The sequence below is a fragment of the Stomoxys calcitrans genome, chromosome 2 (assembly GCF_963082655.1).
Source record: "Stomoxys calcitrans chromosome 2, idStoCalc2.1, whole genome shotgun sequence".
NCBI classification, from domain to species: Eukaryota; Metazoa; Arthropoda; class Insecta; order Diptera; family Muscidae; genus Stomoxys; species Stomoxys calcitrans.
The window spans coordinates 168200107-168218486 of NC_081553.1; the positions used below are offsets into that span (position 1 = coordinate 168200107).

Consider the following 18380-nt stretch of genomic DNA (forward strand, 5'->3'; position numbering starts at 1 on the left):
TTTGAAACAATATTTACAAATTCACGATTTATATACCATTTACATGCTTTATGACTTTTCAAAACCAATTTCCAAAAAATTATCTGACGGCCAAAATTTTGTGCACTTCAAATTTAGCACGAAACATGTTATGATTTCTCCATAATTTTGAAAATAAAATGTAGAGAAGAATTTCTAGATCCAAAATAACAACTTTAGATTAATATCTTAGCCAAACACTGAATGAAAAAAATTACCCTTATTCCTCTTCATTTTATTGGATTTCTTAGGTCACAGATTATTCAAAACAGCACAAACATAAGACAAAAATTAGTGCTGGCATAACACAGCTTACAAAGGATCAACTTCAACTTAACGACTCTACTCCTTAACAAGGTCCACCAACATTTTGTTGGTGTTGGTGTTATCTCGGAGTTTAGTTGTCCAGGACAAACTTTTGTATTCCTAACATTATGGATCTTCCGTGAACCTTGGGTATATGACGGATTTAATAGGAAAGAAGTTGGAAATTAACAAGTAAAAAGGCGTTAAGTTCGGCCGGGCCGAACTTTGGATACCCACCACCACGGGTATATATGTAAACCACCTTTCATCAAAATTCGGTGAAAATTTCATACCTTATACTCATATACCTCATACCGATCTGAACTATATACGACACGGATGTCGAAAAGCCGAACATAAGTCACTGTGTCAAATTTCAGTGAAATCGGATTATAAATGCGCCTTTTATGGGGACAAGACTTGAAATCGAGATATCGGTCTACATGGCAGCTATATCCAAATCTGGACCAATTTGGGCCAAGTTGCATAAACATGTCGAAGAGCCTAACACTAAGCACTGTCCCAAATTTCGGCGAAATCGGACAATAAATGCCTCTTTTATGGGCCCTAAACCTTAAATCCAGAGATCGGTCTATATGGCAGCTATATTCGAATCTGGACTGATCTGGGAAAAATTGAAGAAGGACGTCGAAGAGCCTAACCAAACTCACTGTCTCAATTTCAGCGACATCGGACAATAAATGCGTCTTTTATGGCCCCAAAACCTAAAACCTAGATATCGGTCTATATGGCAGCTATATCCAAATCTGGACCGATCTGTGCGATATTGCAGAAGTATGTCAAGGAGCTTAACTTAACTCACTGTTCCAAATTTCGGGGACATCGGGCAATAAATGAGCATTTTATGGGCCCAAAACCATAAATCAAGAAATCGGTCTATATAGCAGCTATATCCAAATTTGAACCGATCTGGACCAAATTGAAGAAATATGTCAAAGGGCCAAACACATCTCACTGTCCCAAATTTCAGCAAAATCGGATAATGAATGTGGCTATTATGGGCCTTACACCATAAATCGGAGGATCGATCTATATGGCAGCTATATCCAAATCTGGGCCGATCTGAGCCAAATTAACGAAGGATGTCGATGGGCCTTACACAATTCACTGCCCCGAATTTCATCAAAATCGGATAATAAATGTGGCTTTTGTGGGCCTAAGACCCTAAACCGGAGGATCGGTCTATATGGCAGCTATATCCAAATCTGAACCGATCTGGACCAAATTAAAGAAACATATCAAAGGGCCTAAGACAACTCACTGTCCCAAATTTCAGTGAAATCGGACCATAAATGTGGCTTTTATGGGCCTTAGACCCTAAATCGGAGGACCGGTCTATATGGCAGCTATATCCAAATCTGGACCGATCTGAGCCAAATTGACGGAGGATGTCGAAGGGTCTAACACAACTCACTGTCCCAAATTTCAACAAAATCGGATAATAAATGTGGCTTTTATGGGCCTAAGACCTTAAATCGGCGGATCGGTCTATATGGGGGCTATATCAAGATATAGTCCGATATAGCCCATTTTCGAACTTAACCTGCTTATGGACAAAAAAAGAATCTGTGCAAAATTTCAGCTCCATATCTCTATTTTTAAAGACTGTAGCGTGATTTCAACAGACAGACGGACAGACGGACGGACATGGCTAGATCGTCTTAGATTTTTACGCTGATCAAGAATATATATACTTTATAGGGTCGGAAATGGATATTTCGATGTGTTGCAAACGGAATGACAAAATGAATATACCCCCATCCTTCGGTGGTGGGTATAAAAAAATTACCCAAATTTATTTTTCTTTAACCTCGACAAGTAAAATTTAGAGATATTTTGAAATATGGAACTAAGTGTACTATTCTTGGCATAGAAGGCCTTAATCAAGAAGGCTTTCACTTAGTATTCAGAATGTCTTCAGAACACCTCGAAATTCTTATCTACGCATTTGCCTGCAGAGAAAACGAAGAATATTTAATTTTTTCTATTTATCAATCTGACCTGATTTTATTTTCATTCATTTTTCCACAGATGAGATTACAAACTTTCCTTCAGGCAATTTTTCCAAGTGATATCTTCTGTGTATGAGGGTAAAAAGAGGTGACAACAAATTTATTGAAGTGAAGTGAAGTGTTATATCAAAAAAAAAAAAAAAAATAGGACACCAAATGTTCACATCCACTTAAATATACTATTGACATTAGAAGTGACATCACTTTTGAATACCAACACATTTTTTTATAATAAAATATTTCTTTACAAAAAATAAAAAAGGAACATTGTTTTGGAAAGTCAAAGTTTGTAATGCAAACTAAAAAATTTACCAATTTTAAACAAGTAAGCCGAATCTTGTATACCCTCCACCATTTATCGCAGTTGTCGAATTCTATGAGCGGTTTCTCTTTTTAGGCAAACATAGAATATTGAATAAGAACTGTTATGCTATTGGAGCTATATCAAGTTATAGTCCGATTCGGACCACAAATGAATGCTGAACATTGTAGAAGTCATTGTGTAATATTCCAGTTCATTCGGATAAGAATTGCGCCTTGTAGGGCCTCAAGAAGCAAAATCGGGAGATAGGTTTATATGGGAGCTGTATCAAGTTATTGATGGATTCAGGCCATATTGGACACGTATGTTGAAGGTCTTGAGAGAAGGCGTTGAACAATTTCTGCCAAATCGGATAGGAATTGCACCCTCTAGAGGCACAAGAAGTCAAGATGCCTGGTTCGGTTTATACAGCAGCATACTTAGCGCAGTTGTTGGACGTGATACCAAAATACCACGTATAAAATGTCATTCGAATCGGACGAGAATTGCGCCTTCAAGAGGCTCAAGAAGTCAAGACAGACAGACGGTCGGACGTGGCTAAATCGACTTAACATGACAAGACGATCAGGAATATATATACTTTATGAGGTCTCAGACGCATATTTCGAGGTGTTACAAACAGAATGACGAAATTAGTATACCCCCATCCAATGGCGGAGGATATAATTAGGACACCAAATGTTCACATCCACTTAAATGTACTACTGACATTAGAAGTGACATCACTTTTGAATACCAACATATTTTTTTAATAATAAAATATTTCTTTTTAAAAAATAAGAAATGGAACCTTGTTAGGAAAGCCAAAGCTTGTAACGCAAATTTAAAAATGCACTAATGTCAAATTTTAAAAAATTCAATCCAATATAAAAAATTAATGTAAAAGATCTAAAAAATATTTACTTTAATTAGGCTTACGTTGTTGAATTGTACTATACCATTTTGAATTTTACTTTGATAGGTAAACTACTCAATTTTAAAGTTTAATTCAGAAAACAATAATTGAACTTCAGAATTCCATTTTAAATTCAGATGTTTTATTTATTATTCAAATATTCCTTTTGAATTATGGAAATTCCAGAAACTTTAGAATATTTTGTTTGAAATTCAGAAATTCATTTCATTTCATTTGGAATTTAGTATAAGTTAACTTGAACTGTGTAACATTTAACAGATCTTTGGGTCATGGAATTAAGTTTACATTTAAAAACTACAGAGTTAAAGTTATATCATGAAACAAAAAATTGAGCAATGAACAACAATAAATTAAAATAAAATAAGTAAAAGCGTACTAAGTTTGGCCGGCCGAATCTTATATACCATCCACCATGGATTGCACACGTCGAGATCTTTTCCAGGTATTTCTTTATAGGCAAACAAAGGATGATAGAAAAGAATTGCTATGCTATTAAAGCGATATAAAGAAATGGTCCGATTCGGACCATAATGGAATTGTTGACAATGTTAGAAGTCAATGTGTAATCATTAAATCATATTTGGCACAGTTGTTGCAAGTCATAGCAAACCACGTCAAGCAGAATTTTAGTATAATCGGATAAGAATTGCGCTCTGTAGTGGCTCAAGAAGTCAAGGTTCAAGATCGGTTTACATGGCAGCTATATCAAATGGCTCATTTAGAATTCGGTTTATATGGCAGCTATATCAAACCATTGACCGATATGGCCCATTCACAATCCCAACCGTCCTGCACTAATATGAAGCATTTGTGCAAAATTTAAAACGGGTAGCTTTACTACTTTAAAAGTTGGCGTGTCTTGGATAGACAAACGGACGGAATGACGGACGGATGGACAGACGGACGGGCATAGCTAGACCGACTTCAAATGTCATGACGATGAAGAACATATATACTTTATGGGATCTTAGACGAATATTTCGAGGAGTTACAAACAGAATGACGAAATAAGTATACCCCCATCCTATGGTGGAGGGTATAACAAGTAAAAGTTCTGCCGGGCAGTATCTTATATACATACTTTGCACCATGAATCGCTTTTGTCGAGTTCTTTGCCCGGTATCTGTTTTTAAACAAACAAAAAATAATGGATAAGAGTGGCTATATCAAATTATGTTTCGTCTCGGACCATGATTGAATTGTATGTTGGAGACCATAGTGGAAGTTATTGTGTAAAACTTCAGCCAATTGAGATAAGAATTGCGGCCCTAAGGGGCTCAAAAAGTGAAAGCGGAAGGTCGGTTTATATGGAAGCTGTATCAATCTATAGACCGATTCAAACCATATATGACATATTTGTTGAAGGTCATGGGAGAAACCGTTGTATAAAATGTCAACCCAATCGGATAATAATTGAGCCCTCTAGAGGCTTAAGAAGTATAATCGGAAGATCGGTAAATATGGGAGCTATATCAGGCTGTGAACGGATTTAGACCATAGTTATTTCCAGACAAAACAAACCACTTTACACAAATTTTGGTGCAAATCTAATAATAATTGCGACCTCTAGAGGCTTAAGAAGTATAATCGGGAGCTCGGTCAATATGGGAACTATATCAGGTTATGAACGGACTTCCACCATACCAAGAACAATTGCTTCGAGACAAAACCAACCACTTTACGCAAAATTTCCGCCAAATCGGATAAGAATTGCGCCCTCTAGAGGCTCAAGAAGTTAAGATCCTAAATCAGATTATATGGCAGCTATATCAGGTTATGATTTAAGCCAAATCGGATAAGGATTACGCCCTCTAATGGCTCATGAAGTCAAGATCGGTTTATATGGCAGCTACATCAAAACATGGACCGACACGACCAATTTACAATCATAACTTACCTACACTAATGAGAAGTATTTCCGCAAAATTTCAAGCGCCTAGCTTTATTCCTTCGAAAGTTAGCGTGATCGGCGGACGGGCGGACATAGCTAGATTGACTTTAATTGTCATGACGATCAAGAATATATATAAAGGGTGATTTTTTAAGAGCTGTAGGAAATTTTTTCAAAGAAAAAAATACATAAAATTCAGAAAAATGCACAAAATCTACTTTTTATTTGATAGTACGGTCCATATAAGTTAATGTTTGAAAATTATTTCATGCAGATGTTGACCGTGACTGTGCCTCAAATGGTCCAATTTTGGCATACTCTTCCCAACATTTCGGCCGGTATCCCACGAATTAATGCTTCAATGTTACCTTCCAATGCATCAATTGAAGCGGGCTTGTCTGTATAGATATGAGCTTTTACATAGCCCCACAAAAGTCTAAAGGCGTTGAACCGCATGATTAGGCGGCCAATTGACCGGTCCCGAACGTAAAATAAAATCACAAAACTCGCCTCTCAATAAGTCCGTTGTTACGCGTGCTGCGTGGCATGTGGCACCGTCTTGTTGCAACCACATGTCATGCAAATCAAGCTCTTGCATTTTGGGCATAAAAAGATGGATATAATCTCACGGTAGTTCTCACCATTCACAGTTACGTTAAGATTAGCATCATCTTTGCAGAAGAACCGTCCAAAGATGCCACCAGCCCATAAACCGCACCAAACTGTGACTTTTTCTGTATGCGTTGTTAGCTCTTGCAATGCTTCTGACTGATCTTCACTTTAAAATCGACAATTTTGCTTATTGTACCCATTGAGGCAAATATGAGCTTCGTCGCTTAATGGAAGAAGCGCGCGATGAACTTTCTTAACAGAGTACGCATTTTGGTATTCAAATTCAATAATTTGCAAGCGTTATTCGTTTGCAAGACGATTTATGGTTAAATTATAGACCAAACTGGAGATGTTTGACAGTGAGACGAAACGTGCGTGAGCTGTCTAAACCAGTGTTGGCAAAAATATTATAGCTAAAAAATCACCATTTACTTCATGGGGACTTAAACGCATATTTCGAGGTGTTAGAGACGGATTGACGAAATTAGTTTACTTCCATCCTAAGATTGAGTGTATAAAAATACGAGCAATGCAATAAAAAATGAGAAAGAAGAAAATGTCTGACGTTCAGCAAGTATATCTGGAATGGAGAGGGTTTCTTCCTGGAATATTGGATGGCTAGACTGTAGTCGCCTTCACTTTCAATACCTGACTCTAAATATTATAGTCTCTTCCGTTGTTGTAGCAGTGTTTTGTGGAACCTAGGTCTGAGCCGAGTGGGTCTGGTCACAATCGAGACACACATCCTGCACGTAAGCATCAATACTTGCTAAGTAGAAGTTGATGAGGCTGCACGCCGGAGCGCAACTTAATCAGAACTACTCTGGTTTGCCGGGGGAGGCCAATCTCTTTAGGTGCAATGTGTGGCGGTAGTTCTCCAAGGGCAACATTCACCCGGTAGCTATTCACCACACCACTATCGTCGTTACATGAATGTTGTCCAAACCCGCTTGATATGGCGCTTGATCTAGATGTTCTCTCTTGTAACGCTGAACCTTCCGCTCTAGACCACTTCTGTCTATGTTCGCACAACACCTGGCAAAGCTAGGTTGAAAAGCCCCTCACGCCATGCTCCGGTTACACCTCACCGAAACCACCGAAGAGAAGCAGGGTCCAGAGTTCTCTTCAATCCAGTAGCGTGCGGAGAAGGCCCCCCGGGATGTGCCTCTCCCATGACGAACATGTATACTGTGGGGGCAGCCCTTAACGACGAAGATCTCCATCGAGTCAAACCGGTACGTACATCCGGCTGACATTTGTAGTTTCTCCTATCCTACATGTGGAGTATCCGGACGACATTTAACATAGGTTTTGACTTTAGCACATTTCATTTGAGGTGAAAATGAAGCCAATCTTAAAACAGACGCCTCCACGGCGTCTAATTATGTTAATTTCACAATACATAGTTATTACTCCAATGAGGTGGATATTTGGTCCTTTTAATGTTGGTGGAGTCTGAACTTCCCTAGTACCAATGCGGGACAACACGTGGTTTCTTTTACAAAACAGATTGAAATGTATACCTCACGAATAAGTTCGTTAATTTTTTGCACAAATTGAAATAATTTTTGCTTGTTCCATATAAAGTAGTTAACTCTCAAGTGGAGGTTCTTATATTTGCTTTATGCTCAGAACTTCAATTCAATATCCTGAATTTCAAGATAACATCTGCATTTAACCGATATATTCTGAATTTCAATTGGTATTTTCTGAATTAAACTCACAAATGGTGTAGTTCGCCTAGCAAAGTTGCATAACCCCTCCCTTACCCTTGAAAAAATGGCAATAAACATATGAACAGGACGTATTTACTTAATAGAACCTCTTGCAAAATGTCCTTACTATCTACAACAGGCATAAAGGCTTCTCTCGCTGTCGACGAGTATACAAAGGTAGCATTTCTTGATATTAATCTATAATAACAAAACGACATCAATTATAAAGGAGCTGAAATTTTAGATAAACTTTTTAACGGTAATATAAACCTCCAATAACATACTACCTAGTAGAAGTATTACAGCCAGTTCTATTCTGATGAGATGTTTTACAAAAATGTGTCGGAAGAGCACGTACAATTGCAAATACCCTATTCCCGGATAACGTATCGGCCAGAGAAGTCCTTCCATCGAGAACATCGCAAATAGTCGATCTTTTTTCTCGTTGACATCAGATATGTCAGCGGCAAATTTAAGTCAGCAAAAGCTCCCGGTCCAGCAGGCTAGCTTTGCAAAGAGTAGGAACTACTTAACACATTTCAGAATAACTAAATTCTATAGTTTATGCCTCTAAGAGCAAGTAAGCTTATAAGCCAATGGTCTTAATATAAACTGTCACTATAACCTAACCTAACCTTTAGCTTAATATCTCTATTGTTAAAAACGCATGATTGAGGCAGATGTATTAGGTTGCCCAAAAATTAATTGCGGATTTTTCATATAGTCGGCGTTGACAAATTTTTTCACAGCTTGTGACTCTGTAATTGCATCAGATATGTCAGCGGCAAATTTAAGTCAGCAAAAGCTCCCGGTCCAGCAGGCTAGCTTGCAAAGAGTAGGAACTACTTAACACATTTCAGAATAACTAAATTCTATAGTTTATGCCTCTAGGAGCAAGTAAGCTTATAAGTTTATTAGAAGGCAACTTGGTATGCCAATGGTCTAAATATAAAGTGTCACTATAACCTAACCTAACCTTTAGCTTAATATCTCTATTGTTAAAAACGCATGATTGAGGCAGATGTACAAAACAATTGTTTGTTTAAAACAATTTGCTGAAAGTCTTGTCTTCTTTGTGACCCAGTGGTATTTTGCCATTAAAGGAAAATTATAAACCAGAAAGAAAATTGTCATTTAGAAGTCTAAACCCAATAAAAGAGTCAAGAATAAGAGGAAAATTGTTTTACGTGCATTTTATATGAGAACAAGTAAAAGCGTGCTAAGTTCGGCCGGGCCGAATCTTATATACCCTCAACCATGGATCGCATTTGTCGAGCTCTTTTCCCGGCATCTCTTCTTAGGCAAAAAAGGGTATAAGAAAAGAGTTGCTCTGCTATTAAAACGATATCAAGATATGGTCCGGTTCCGACCACAATTAAATATATGTTGGAGACCTGTGTAAAATTTCAGCCAATTCGTATAAGAATTGCGCCCATTGGGGCTCACGAAGTAAAACAGAGAACTATTTATATGGGATCTGTATCGGGATTTAGACCGATTCAGACCATAATAAACACGTTTGTTGATGGTCATGAGAGGATCCATCGTACAAAATTGCAGGCATATCGGATAATAATTGCGACCTCTAGGGGTCAAGAAGGCAAGATCCCAGATCGGTTTATATGGCAGCTATATCAGGTTATGAACCGATTTGAACCTTATTTGACACAGTTGTTGAAAGTAAAAATAAAATACGTCATGCTAAATTTTAGCCAAATCGGATAGGAATTGCGCCCTCTAGAAGCTCAAGAAGTCAAATCCCCAGATCTGTTTATATGACAGCTATATCAGGTTATGGACCGATTTGAACCATACTTGGCACAGTTGTTGGATATCATAGCGAAATACTTCGTGCAAAAATTCATTCAAATCGGATAAGAATTGTGCCCTCTAGAGGCTCAAGAAGTCAAGACCCAAGATCGGTTTATATGGCAGCTATATCAGGTTATGGACCGATTTAACCATACTTGGCACAGATGTTGGGTATCATAACAAAACACGTCGTGCGAAATTCCATTGTAATCGGATAAGAATTGCGCCCTCTAGAGGCTCAAGAAGTCAAGACCCAAGATCGGTTTATATGGCAGCTATATCAGGTTATGGACCGATTTGAACCATACTTGGCACAGTTGTTGGATATCATAACATAACACGTCGTGCAAAATTTCATTCTGATCGGATAAGAATTGCGCACGCCAGAGGATCAAGAAGTCAATACCCAAGATCGGTTTATATGGCAGCTATATCAGGTTATGGACTGATTTGAACTATACTTGGCACAGTTGTTGGATATCGTAGCAAAACACGTCGTGTAAAATTTCATTCGAATCGGATAAGTATTGCGCACTCTAGAGGCTCAAGAATTCAAGACCCAAGATCGGTTTATATGGCAGCTATATCAAAACATGGACCGATATGGCCCATTTACAATACCAACCGACCTACACTAATTAGAAGTATTTGTGCAAAATTTCAAGCGGCTAGCTTTACTCCTTCGGTAGTTAGCGTGCTTTCGACAGACCGACGGACGGACAGACGGACGGACGGACGGACAGACGGACGGACATGGCTAGATCGACATAAAATGTCGCGACGATCAAGAATATATGTACTTTAGGGGGGCTCAGAAGAATATTTCGAGTAGTTACAAACAGAATGACGAAATTAGTATACCCCCCATCTTATGGTTGAGGATATAAAAAGAAAAAAAATCAGAGGGTAGCGCCGGAATCTAGCGTCTTGACGCTGAAATCGAATCTATTCTATTTTGACAGCGTCGCTCTCAAAATTCTCATCTCTCACCACATTTATCTCTCATAATATTGTCACATTTTCGTGAAAGTTCGCCGCGTTACCAAAAATTTTGTAGTGAATTTCAGCAAAAATATGGCATCCATACATGAAAGAATTTCCATGTTTAAAAAATTTCAGATGTTTGTGTGTAAAATTTGTAACAAATACTTTTAAGTTAAGAGTGACAATTATGTTTAAATGCATTATCGTATACTTTGAAGTTCTAAACAAGTAAAAAGGCGTTAAGTTCGGCCGGGCCGAAATTTGGATACCCTCCACCTCGGGTATATATGTAAACCACCTTTTGTCATAATCCGGTGAAAATGCATAATTTATGCCCCCATAGCAGCTATATTGAAATATGGTCCGATTTGGACCAAATTCGACACGGATATTGAGTGGTGTAATAAGGACAAGACATTGTTCTATTTTGAGGAACAAAATATTGGGTTTTTGGTTGCCATATCCAAATATAGATCGATCTGAATCATATACGACACGGATGTCGAAAAGCCTAATGTAAATCACTGTGTCAAATTTCAGTGAAATCGGATTATAAAAGCGCCTTTCATAGGGGCCGAAACTTTAAATCGAGAGATTGGTCTATATGGCAGCTATATCCAAATCTGAAGCGATCTGGGCCAAATTGAAGAAGGATGGCAAAAGGCCTCACACAACTCACTGTCACAAATTTCGGCGAAATCGGACAATAAATGCGCCTTTTATGGGCTCAAAACCTCAAATCGAGAGATCGGTCTATATGGCAGCTATATCCAAATCTGGAACGATCTGATGTCGAAGGGTTTACCTTAACTCACTGTCCCAAATTTGGGCAAAATCTGTGCAAAGTTTCCGGTCAATATCTCTATTTTTAAAGATTGTAGCGTGATTTCAATAGACAGACGGACGGACGTCTTAGATTTTTACGCTGATCAAGAATATATATATACTTTATAGGGTCGGAAATGGATATTTCGATGTGTTGCAAAAGGAATGACAAGCAGAATATACTCCTATTCTTCGGTGGTGGGTATAAAATTAAAATAGGTAAATAACATCTTTACCACCACTCTCGCTGTAACTCTTTCATCCCTCTAATATGAATTCAGATTCTGGTTTCGCCGCTAGAACTTTTTTTTGACTCTGGTTCTTGACTCTCAGTTGGGCTTAGACTCTCATTAGGAGCGTTATTATTAAGCCGTTCGGGCCGAATCTTATATACCATCCACCATGGATCGCATTTATCGAGTTCTATGCGCAGTATCTCTTTTTAGGCAAACAAAGAATAATGAATAAGAACTGTTATGATATTGGAGCTATATCAAGTTATAGTCCGATTCGGACCATAAATGAATGTCGAACATCGTAGAAGTCATTGTTTAATATTTCAGTTCATTCGGATAAGAATTGCGCCTTGAAGGGGCTTAAGAAGTAAAATCGGGAGATAGGTTTATATGGGAGCTGTGTCAAGCTCGATCGATTCAGACCATATTAGACACGTATGTTAAAAGCCATGAGAGAAGCCGTTGCACAAATCGGATGAGAATCAAAACATGGACCGATTTGGCCTATTTACAATCCTACCCGACCTACACTAATAAGAAATATTTTTGCAAAATATCAAGAGGCTAGCTTTACTCCTTCGAAAGTTAGCGTGCTTTCGACAGACAGACGGATGGACATGGCTAGATTGACTTAAAATGACATGAGCATGAAGAATATATATACTTTATGGGGTCTTAGACGCATATTTCGAGGTGTTACAAACAGAATGACAAAATTAGTATATCCCCATCCTAAATATAAAAAACATAATAATGCATGGCATTCTCATTGTCGCAAGAGCAAAGATGAGCAATAGAGATGTGATAAGATTAGAACAATCTGAGGCCGAATTATCGCATACGTGTTCGAAGGCGCTTGCGTATCGAATGAAATTTCATATCCTATTTAATTTGTTGTTAAAACACTTTTATACACATTTTAATGTCGACTTTTTTTTTAAATTATGATCGATTCAAACATTCGCGTTCTTAATTTTCGAAAATTCTAGTTCCATAAAGAAATGCATGATTCACAAAAGAAAGATTTGGAACTATTTCATTTTCTAACGTATGCGGTTATTCTGACCCAGAGTCTACCAATTTTAAGAGCGTGTTAAGAAAAAAGCCGACGTTGATATTTGACGTGTAATATGGCTGAACCATATGTACGATGTCGCGTCTTACAAGCGACATTGACTCCTTTGTTTGATCATGAGTCACACCTAGGAATAATTATGAGAATTGTTAGTATATTTCTGAGTATACAAAAAAAAAAAAATATTTGTTTCAAAAATGTCATTCCACAAGTGTTTGTAAAATTATAAACTAAATACCACAGATCATGCTGCAAAACCACTTTTTTCTTCAAGGAATAACAATGTGTGTGTGTTTGCTGAAAAAAATAAAAATAAATTAATAGTTGGCAACCCTTTGTTCTGCTTTTCTATGTACATAAAGAGGAGGAGAACAATAAGAATCATTAGTGTGCTGCTGACTTTCGTGAGATAAAGACCCATCGATCGATCTAGTAACGCTAAGCAAATGATTAATTTTTGTTCTCAATAAAAAAGCCGAAGTCAAGTCGTCGTTAATGGCGGAGAGTGTCGTTTGGGGAAGTATAAAAAAGTGTATTTGTTGTTGTTTTTTTTTAACATTGTATGTATTTGTGTGCTAACGGGTAGTAGAGTGTTTTTTTTGGTGGAGTGGTTCGTAGTGAAGCATGTTTGTTACAACTTACCCAAGGAGACACGAGCTGGTACAGCACCTTGATCTAGCCAGAATGACACCCATGAGACAATTACCAGCATACAGCATGGGATATAAATTTGAATTAAGTAATATGAGAATTCTCGCTTGAATAGTAGATCGACTTTGAGGCAACTGTATTCACCTATGAGTATACAAGGTACAAAAAATATACAAACAAATGATAAAACGTAAAACGTAGGGTCTTCAGTAGGTATTTCATAAAAAGAAAATATAAATGACATTTAATAACAAAAGAAAGGAAAATACAATAATTGAAAAAGGAGAAAGAAACAAAAATTTCAAGTATAAAAAAATATACAAACAGAAATTTAGGCGGAAATTACCAAAATAATAGTATTTTCAATTGACATAAAACAAGTGTTAAAAATAAAACTCAACGAAAAGGTAATAAGATTATAATATAACGTGTTTTTTTTCATTTTTTTCTCATTCATAGGCAAGTAGAATCAACACTTCTTTATGGCATTTGTATATGTGCAACAACAAAATCTAACGGAAATGAACGAATTTAAATGGAAATTGCATTCAGTTCATTTCCGTTAATTTGTTGGCAATGCGTTCCATACTCTTCAAGACAAAGTTGTTGTTGAAGTTGATTTAAGTTTGTAGTTGCTGTTGTTGCTAAAATTTATTTTGCTCTCAAAAGGAGCCAAAAGTTTATTTTGTTCAATTTTCTTTTTTTCAGGTTTATATATTCTCATATTTTTTGTTTTGGTTTCTTTCTTCTTGATAGCAGAAAAAAAACATTATACAGCATTAAATAATTTTTAAATTGGCAATTTTCGTTGAATTTATCTCATCAATGCATCTGGCAAATCTGTCCAAATTCCAACCATTAAACGATAGTATGTGAACGACTGTTGTTTGGAGTAATTTGTTGGAGTTGCATTGTGATTTTAGAGGGGTCTGTCGTATTATGTGTCAAAGATTTGTGTAGGTTTTGTTGTATCTAATGATTATTTGTTGTAGCTGAGAAGTATTTTGTTTGTTTGATTTGTAATAAAACAGTATATAAATATTTGTAACAAAGTAAATCATTTAAATTTTCAAAACACTTGGTTCTGGATGTTTGAAGTTCTGCAAGAAAAAAATTTGACAAATACGAACACAAAAACACAAACTATTCATATCAAAAAAAAAAAAAGAATATAAAAAATTTTTTCTAACAAGAGTTGTATGTTATTACCTCAAGATGTAACTTATCACATGCATTTTGATTGTTTTATTATTAGACCTTCTTTAACTAAATTCTCTAGAGTAAAGTGTACACAGATTTTGAAGTATGTTAACATTATAAAAGGTTGTCCAATATATTTAATTCGCACAATTATCACGAGTTTTTTGGTTTCTTCGAATATCATTGAAGTGATATTTATGAAGTTATATAATTACATTCTCGAAAACGGAAGCTAAGACAACTTAAATAACCTTTTATCGATTTCTATAACCAAGAATGGTACATATGGGATCGTAATAAAAGAAGATACATATATACATCGCTATAAGACTTGGATTTAAAGATGTCGAAAGTCAGTGATGGATGTCAATATATATATATATATATATATATATATATATATATTGCCCACTAAAGATAATTTGGCATCCAAGATGCTAAAAATCCAAAAATTATATTATGCGGCAAGGTTGGTTCATTATATCATGAAAAACCCACCTTCTTAACCTGGTAGAGCCACCTCTAGAGATGTATTTAGATGTAATGAGATAACAGTTACAGAGGGTGTGCTGAGTGTACAAGGCGTTTGCCAGTCGGGCTATAAAGGGCCGCAGGCGACAACGAACTTACATCTTTGCAAATTTTGCCCATGAACCTTCCACTAAGGAACAGGGTCAAACTTCTCACTTATCAATGAGTGCAGTCCGATTCAAGTTTAAGCTCAATGATAAGGGGCCTTCTATTTATAGCCGAGTCCGAACGGCATGCCGCAGTGCGATACCTCTTTGAAAAGAAGTTTTACATGGCAAAATACCTCACAAATGTTGCCAGCATTAGTAGGGGAAAACCACTGCTGAAAATTTTTTCTGATGGTCTCGCCTGGATTCGAACTTCAGCGTCATAGGCGGACATGCTTACCTCTGCGCTACGGTGGCCTCCAAAATTTGTTGGCAATTAACTTACATCTGGCAGAACATAAACGGCGGCTATACTCAAAAGTGGGAAGAGAAACAAAGAGAATCTGACTGTTGAAGAGAGTGGAGTGGTGATAAAATCAATCGATAGTTTTAAATATTTTGGAGTCCTGATAGACAAACGATTGAAATTCAAACACCATTTGGAGGACATCTCCCTTTCCAGAATGATGCCAGACAAAAGCGTTACGTGACAAAGTCGCTCGTTAATTCACGTCCACTGTATGGAGCCGCAGTTTGATGACTTGAAGGAGCCATATAACATTCATAACAAGTTGTAATTGTTACATAGTTTACAGGAGCTACAGGATAGTGGTGCACAATAAGAATATTTTCTTCACGCGAGTTTTCATACCTAATTCAAACGTACGCTTATGCTCTTTGTTTCAGTCGTTAGTTAACAATATATTATTGTCTCTGGAAGAAAAAGGCGTAAAATGTCGCGTATGCTGATGTAGTGCCAATTGCGGTTAGGGGAAAGTTTCCCAGCACTCTAAAAGATATACTTTAGGAAGCTCTACGTGCAACAGCAAAATGGGCTACCGAAAGTGGTCTGGGTATAAATTCGTGCAAGACAGAAGTAGTTCTTTTCAGCAGGAGATACAAGTTGCCTACAGTGGAACCTGTCTCCTTGGGTGGAGAGAATGTTCCATTTACAGAAAGCGCAAAATACCTGAGTGTTTTGCTGAACAGGAAATTGAACTTCCAATCCAACATTTTGGAAAGGGCATGAAAGGCCACTCTTGCCCTGTACACCAGCAAGAGGGCCATTGGCAAAAGTTGGGGATTTAGATCACGTGTCATGCATTGGGTATATACTGCAGTTGTCAGACCTATTATGCAATATGGTGTTGTGGTCTGGTGGACGCCGCTTCAAAAATCAACCTACTGCTCAATACTTAACCGGATCCAAAGGATTGCTTGTTTGTGCATCACAGCCGCAATGAGGACGACACCATCTGATGCACTTGAATTTAATGGTACATCTGATGCCTCTGGACATTGTGGCTAAATGTGTGGCTGTGGGAGCTTTCTCATTGGTCATGTGGCGGCTATGGACACTGTGTTATTCTTGATACAATATCCGATGTTCCAGGCAGGGTGGATTACACCCTACCTGAGCCGCATTTTGATAAAAAGTTCTGTACCACTATTCCTGATCGAACCGATTGGAACTGCTATATTCCTGTTAACAGAAGTTGCATAGACTTCTATACGGATGGTTCCAAACTAAACGACCAGGTGGGCTTTGGGGTGTACTCAAAAGATCTAGAACTGGTCATATCGAAGAGGTTACCCGACCACTGCAGTGTGTATCAAGTAGAGATCCTTGCAATTAAGGAAGTGATGGAATGGCTAAGATATAATCTCATTAGGACGATTGACATAAATATCTTCTCAGGCAGCCATTAAATCTCTGTAGAACGTATTTCTGAACACAAAAATCGCCCTCGACTGTCGCAGATCTCTCAACGAGATGGCTGAACAGTTCAAAATTCACCTGCCGGGCCACAGAGATATCCCAGGGAATTATAAAGCAGACGAGGTTGCGAGACTAGGAACTACCCTACACACTCCAGGGACACTGGAATCTGTGGGTATGCCTCTAGCGACATGTAAGCTAAGTTTTCAGGACCAGGCCCGAAGGACAACGAATAATAGATGGTCACAAAGAGAGGGTGTGAGCATTCTAAAACTATGTGGCCTCATCTAGACTTGAAGAGGTTTACCGCGTTACTATCACTGGCTAGAACAGACGTCTCAGTCATTGTGTCCGTCATGACAGGTCACTGTCTAATCGGAAAACATGCTGACAGACTGAAGGTTGCCAGCAACGACTTTTGCAGAAGCTGTAGGGACATCGAAGAAGAAGAGACTATAGAACACCTTCTGTGTTCTATAGTCCCGCACTAGCAGTTAGAACGAGTTTCACTTTAGGTTATAATTTCTTTGAGAATTAGTCTGATTTAGCGGATGTGAACATTCGCAAGTTATCGGGCTTTTTAAAGCGATCTGGATGGTTCAACGGTAGGAACTAGAAGGGATTTGAAGGGAGCATCTCACACACAGAGTCTCAGTTTAATTTTTTGTACCACTGGTACATTATCATCCCGCTTACATTTAAAGTAGTCAGCTGGCACCAACTTCTAGTTCAGTAATCAACTAGTAGTAGTAAATTTACTAGACTAGTTCCATTTTGGTGTAGATAAATAGCTATTAGTGGAATGTTCATGAGCAAAATTTGCATTGCCAATTGGTCTCGATCCAAAAAATTGCCCTTCTTATGTGTCAACGATAGGGGGAAAAAATATTTTAACCGTTATTCGTGAAAGTTTGTTGATTTGATGAATATTTTTTTTTTTCACTATATTCCTTAGTTTAATGGAGTAAACACATGTTTATAGAGTGAAACAAGTTACAAAAGTTAAAACAATTAAATGTTTAAAACCTAATGAACCATATCCATTGCGGCTACATTGTAGGCAGCGCAGGTAATAGATTTTTCTCATATAAGCCGATACATATAAACACGAAAACTGAAGATGTCCGAAATCCAAAGTCCTCCAAACAAATTAACGAATTGCTACACACGCAAGGACAATATTCATACCTGGAACAAAGTTTCTGGACTGAACCATATCAACTACCAATTACTCTATGCTAACACTGGTACTCGGCCGAGAACGTGCGTTGTTTGTCATAAAAATTTGAATTATGTATTTTCCCCAGGGTTGTCAACGTCGCATACCTGGCATCACTTTATCTGCCTTTCGACTATCCGACACCGCCACCCACGTCGGAGCTGCAAC

General features: G+C 37.6%; 1 protein-coding gene across 30 annotated transcripts in view; it reads right to left on the reverse strand.

Moving 5' to 3' along the window:
- Positions 1-18380, reverse strand: part of LOC106081129 (glutamate-gated chloride channel) — a 274102-nt gene that overhangs the window by 37944 nt on the left and 217778 nt on the right. For all 30 annotated transcript variants that reach the window (XM_059362527.1, XM_013242999.2, XM_013243013.2 and 27 more), the window contains one exon: positions 13388-13540. In XM_059362527.1, the coding sequence (XP_059218510.1) occupies positions 13388-13540 (153 nt within the window). The remainder of the gene's footprint in view (positions 1-13387; positions 13541-18380) is intronic.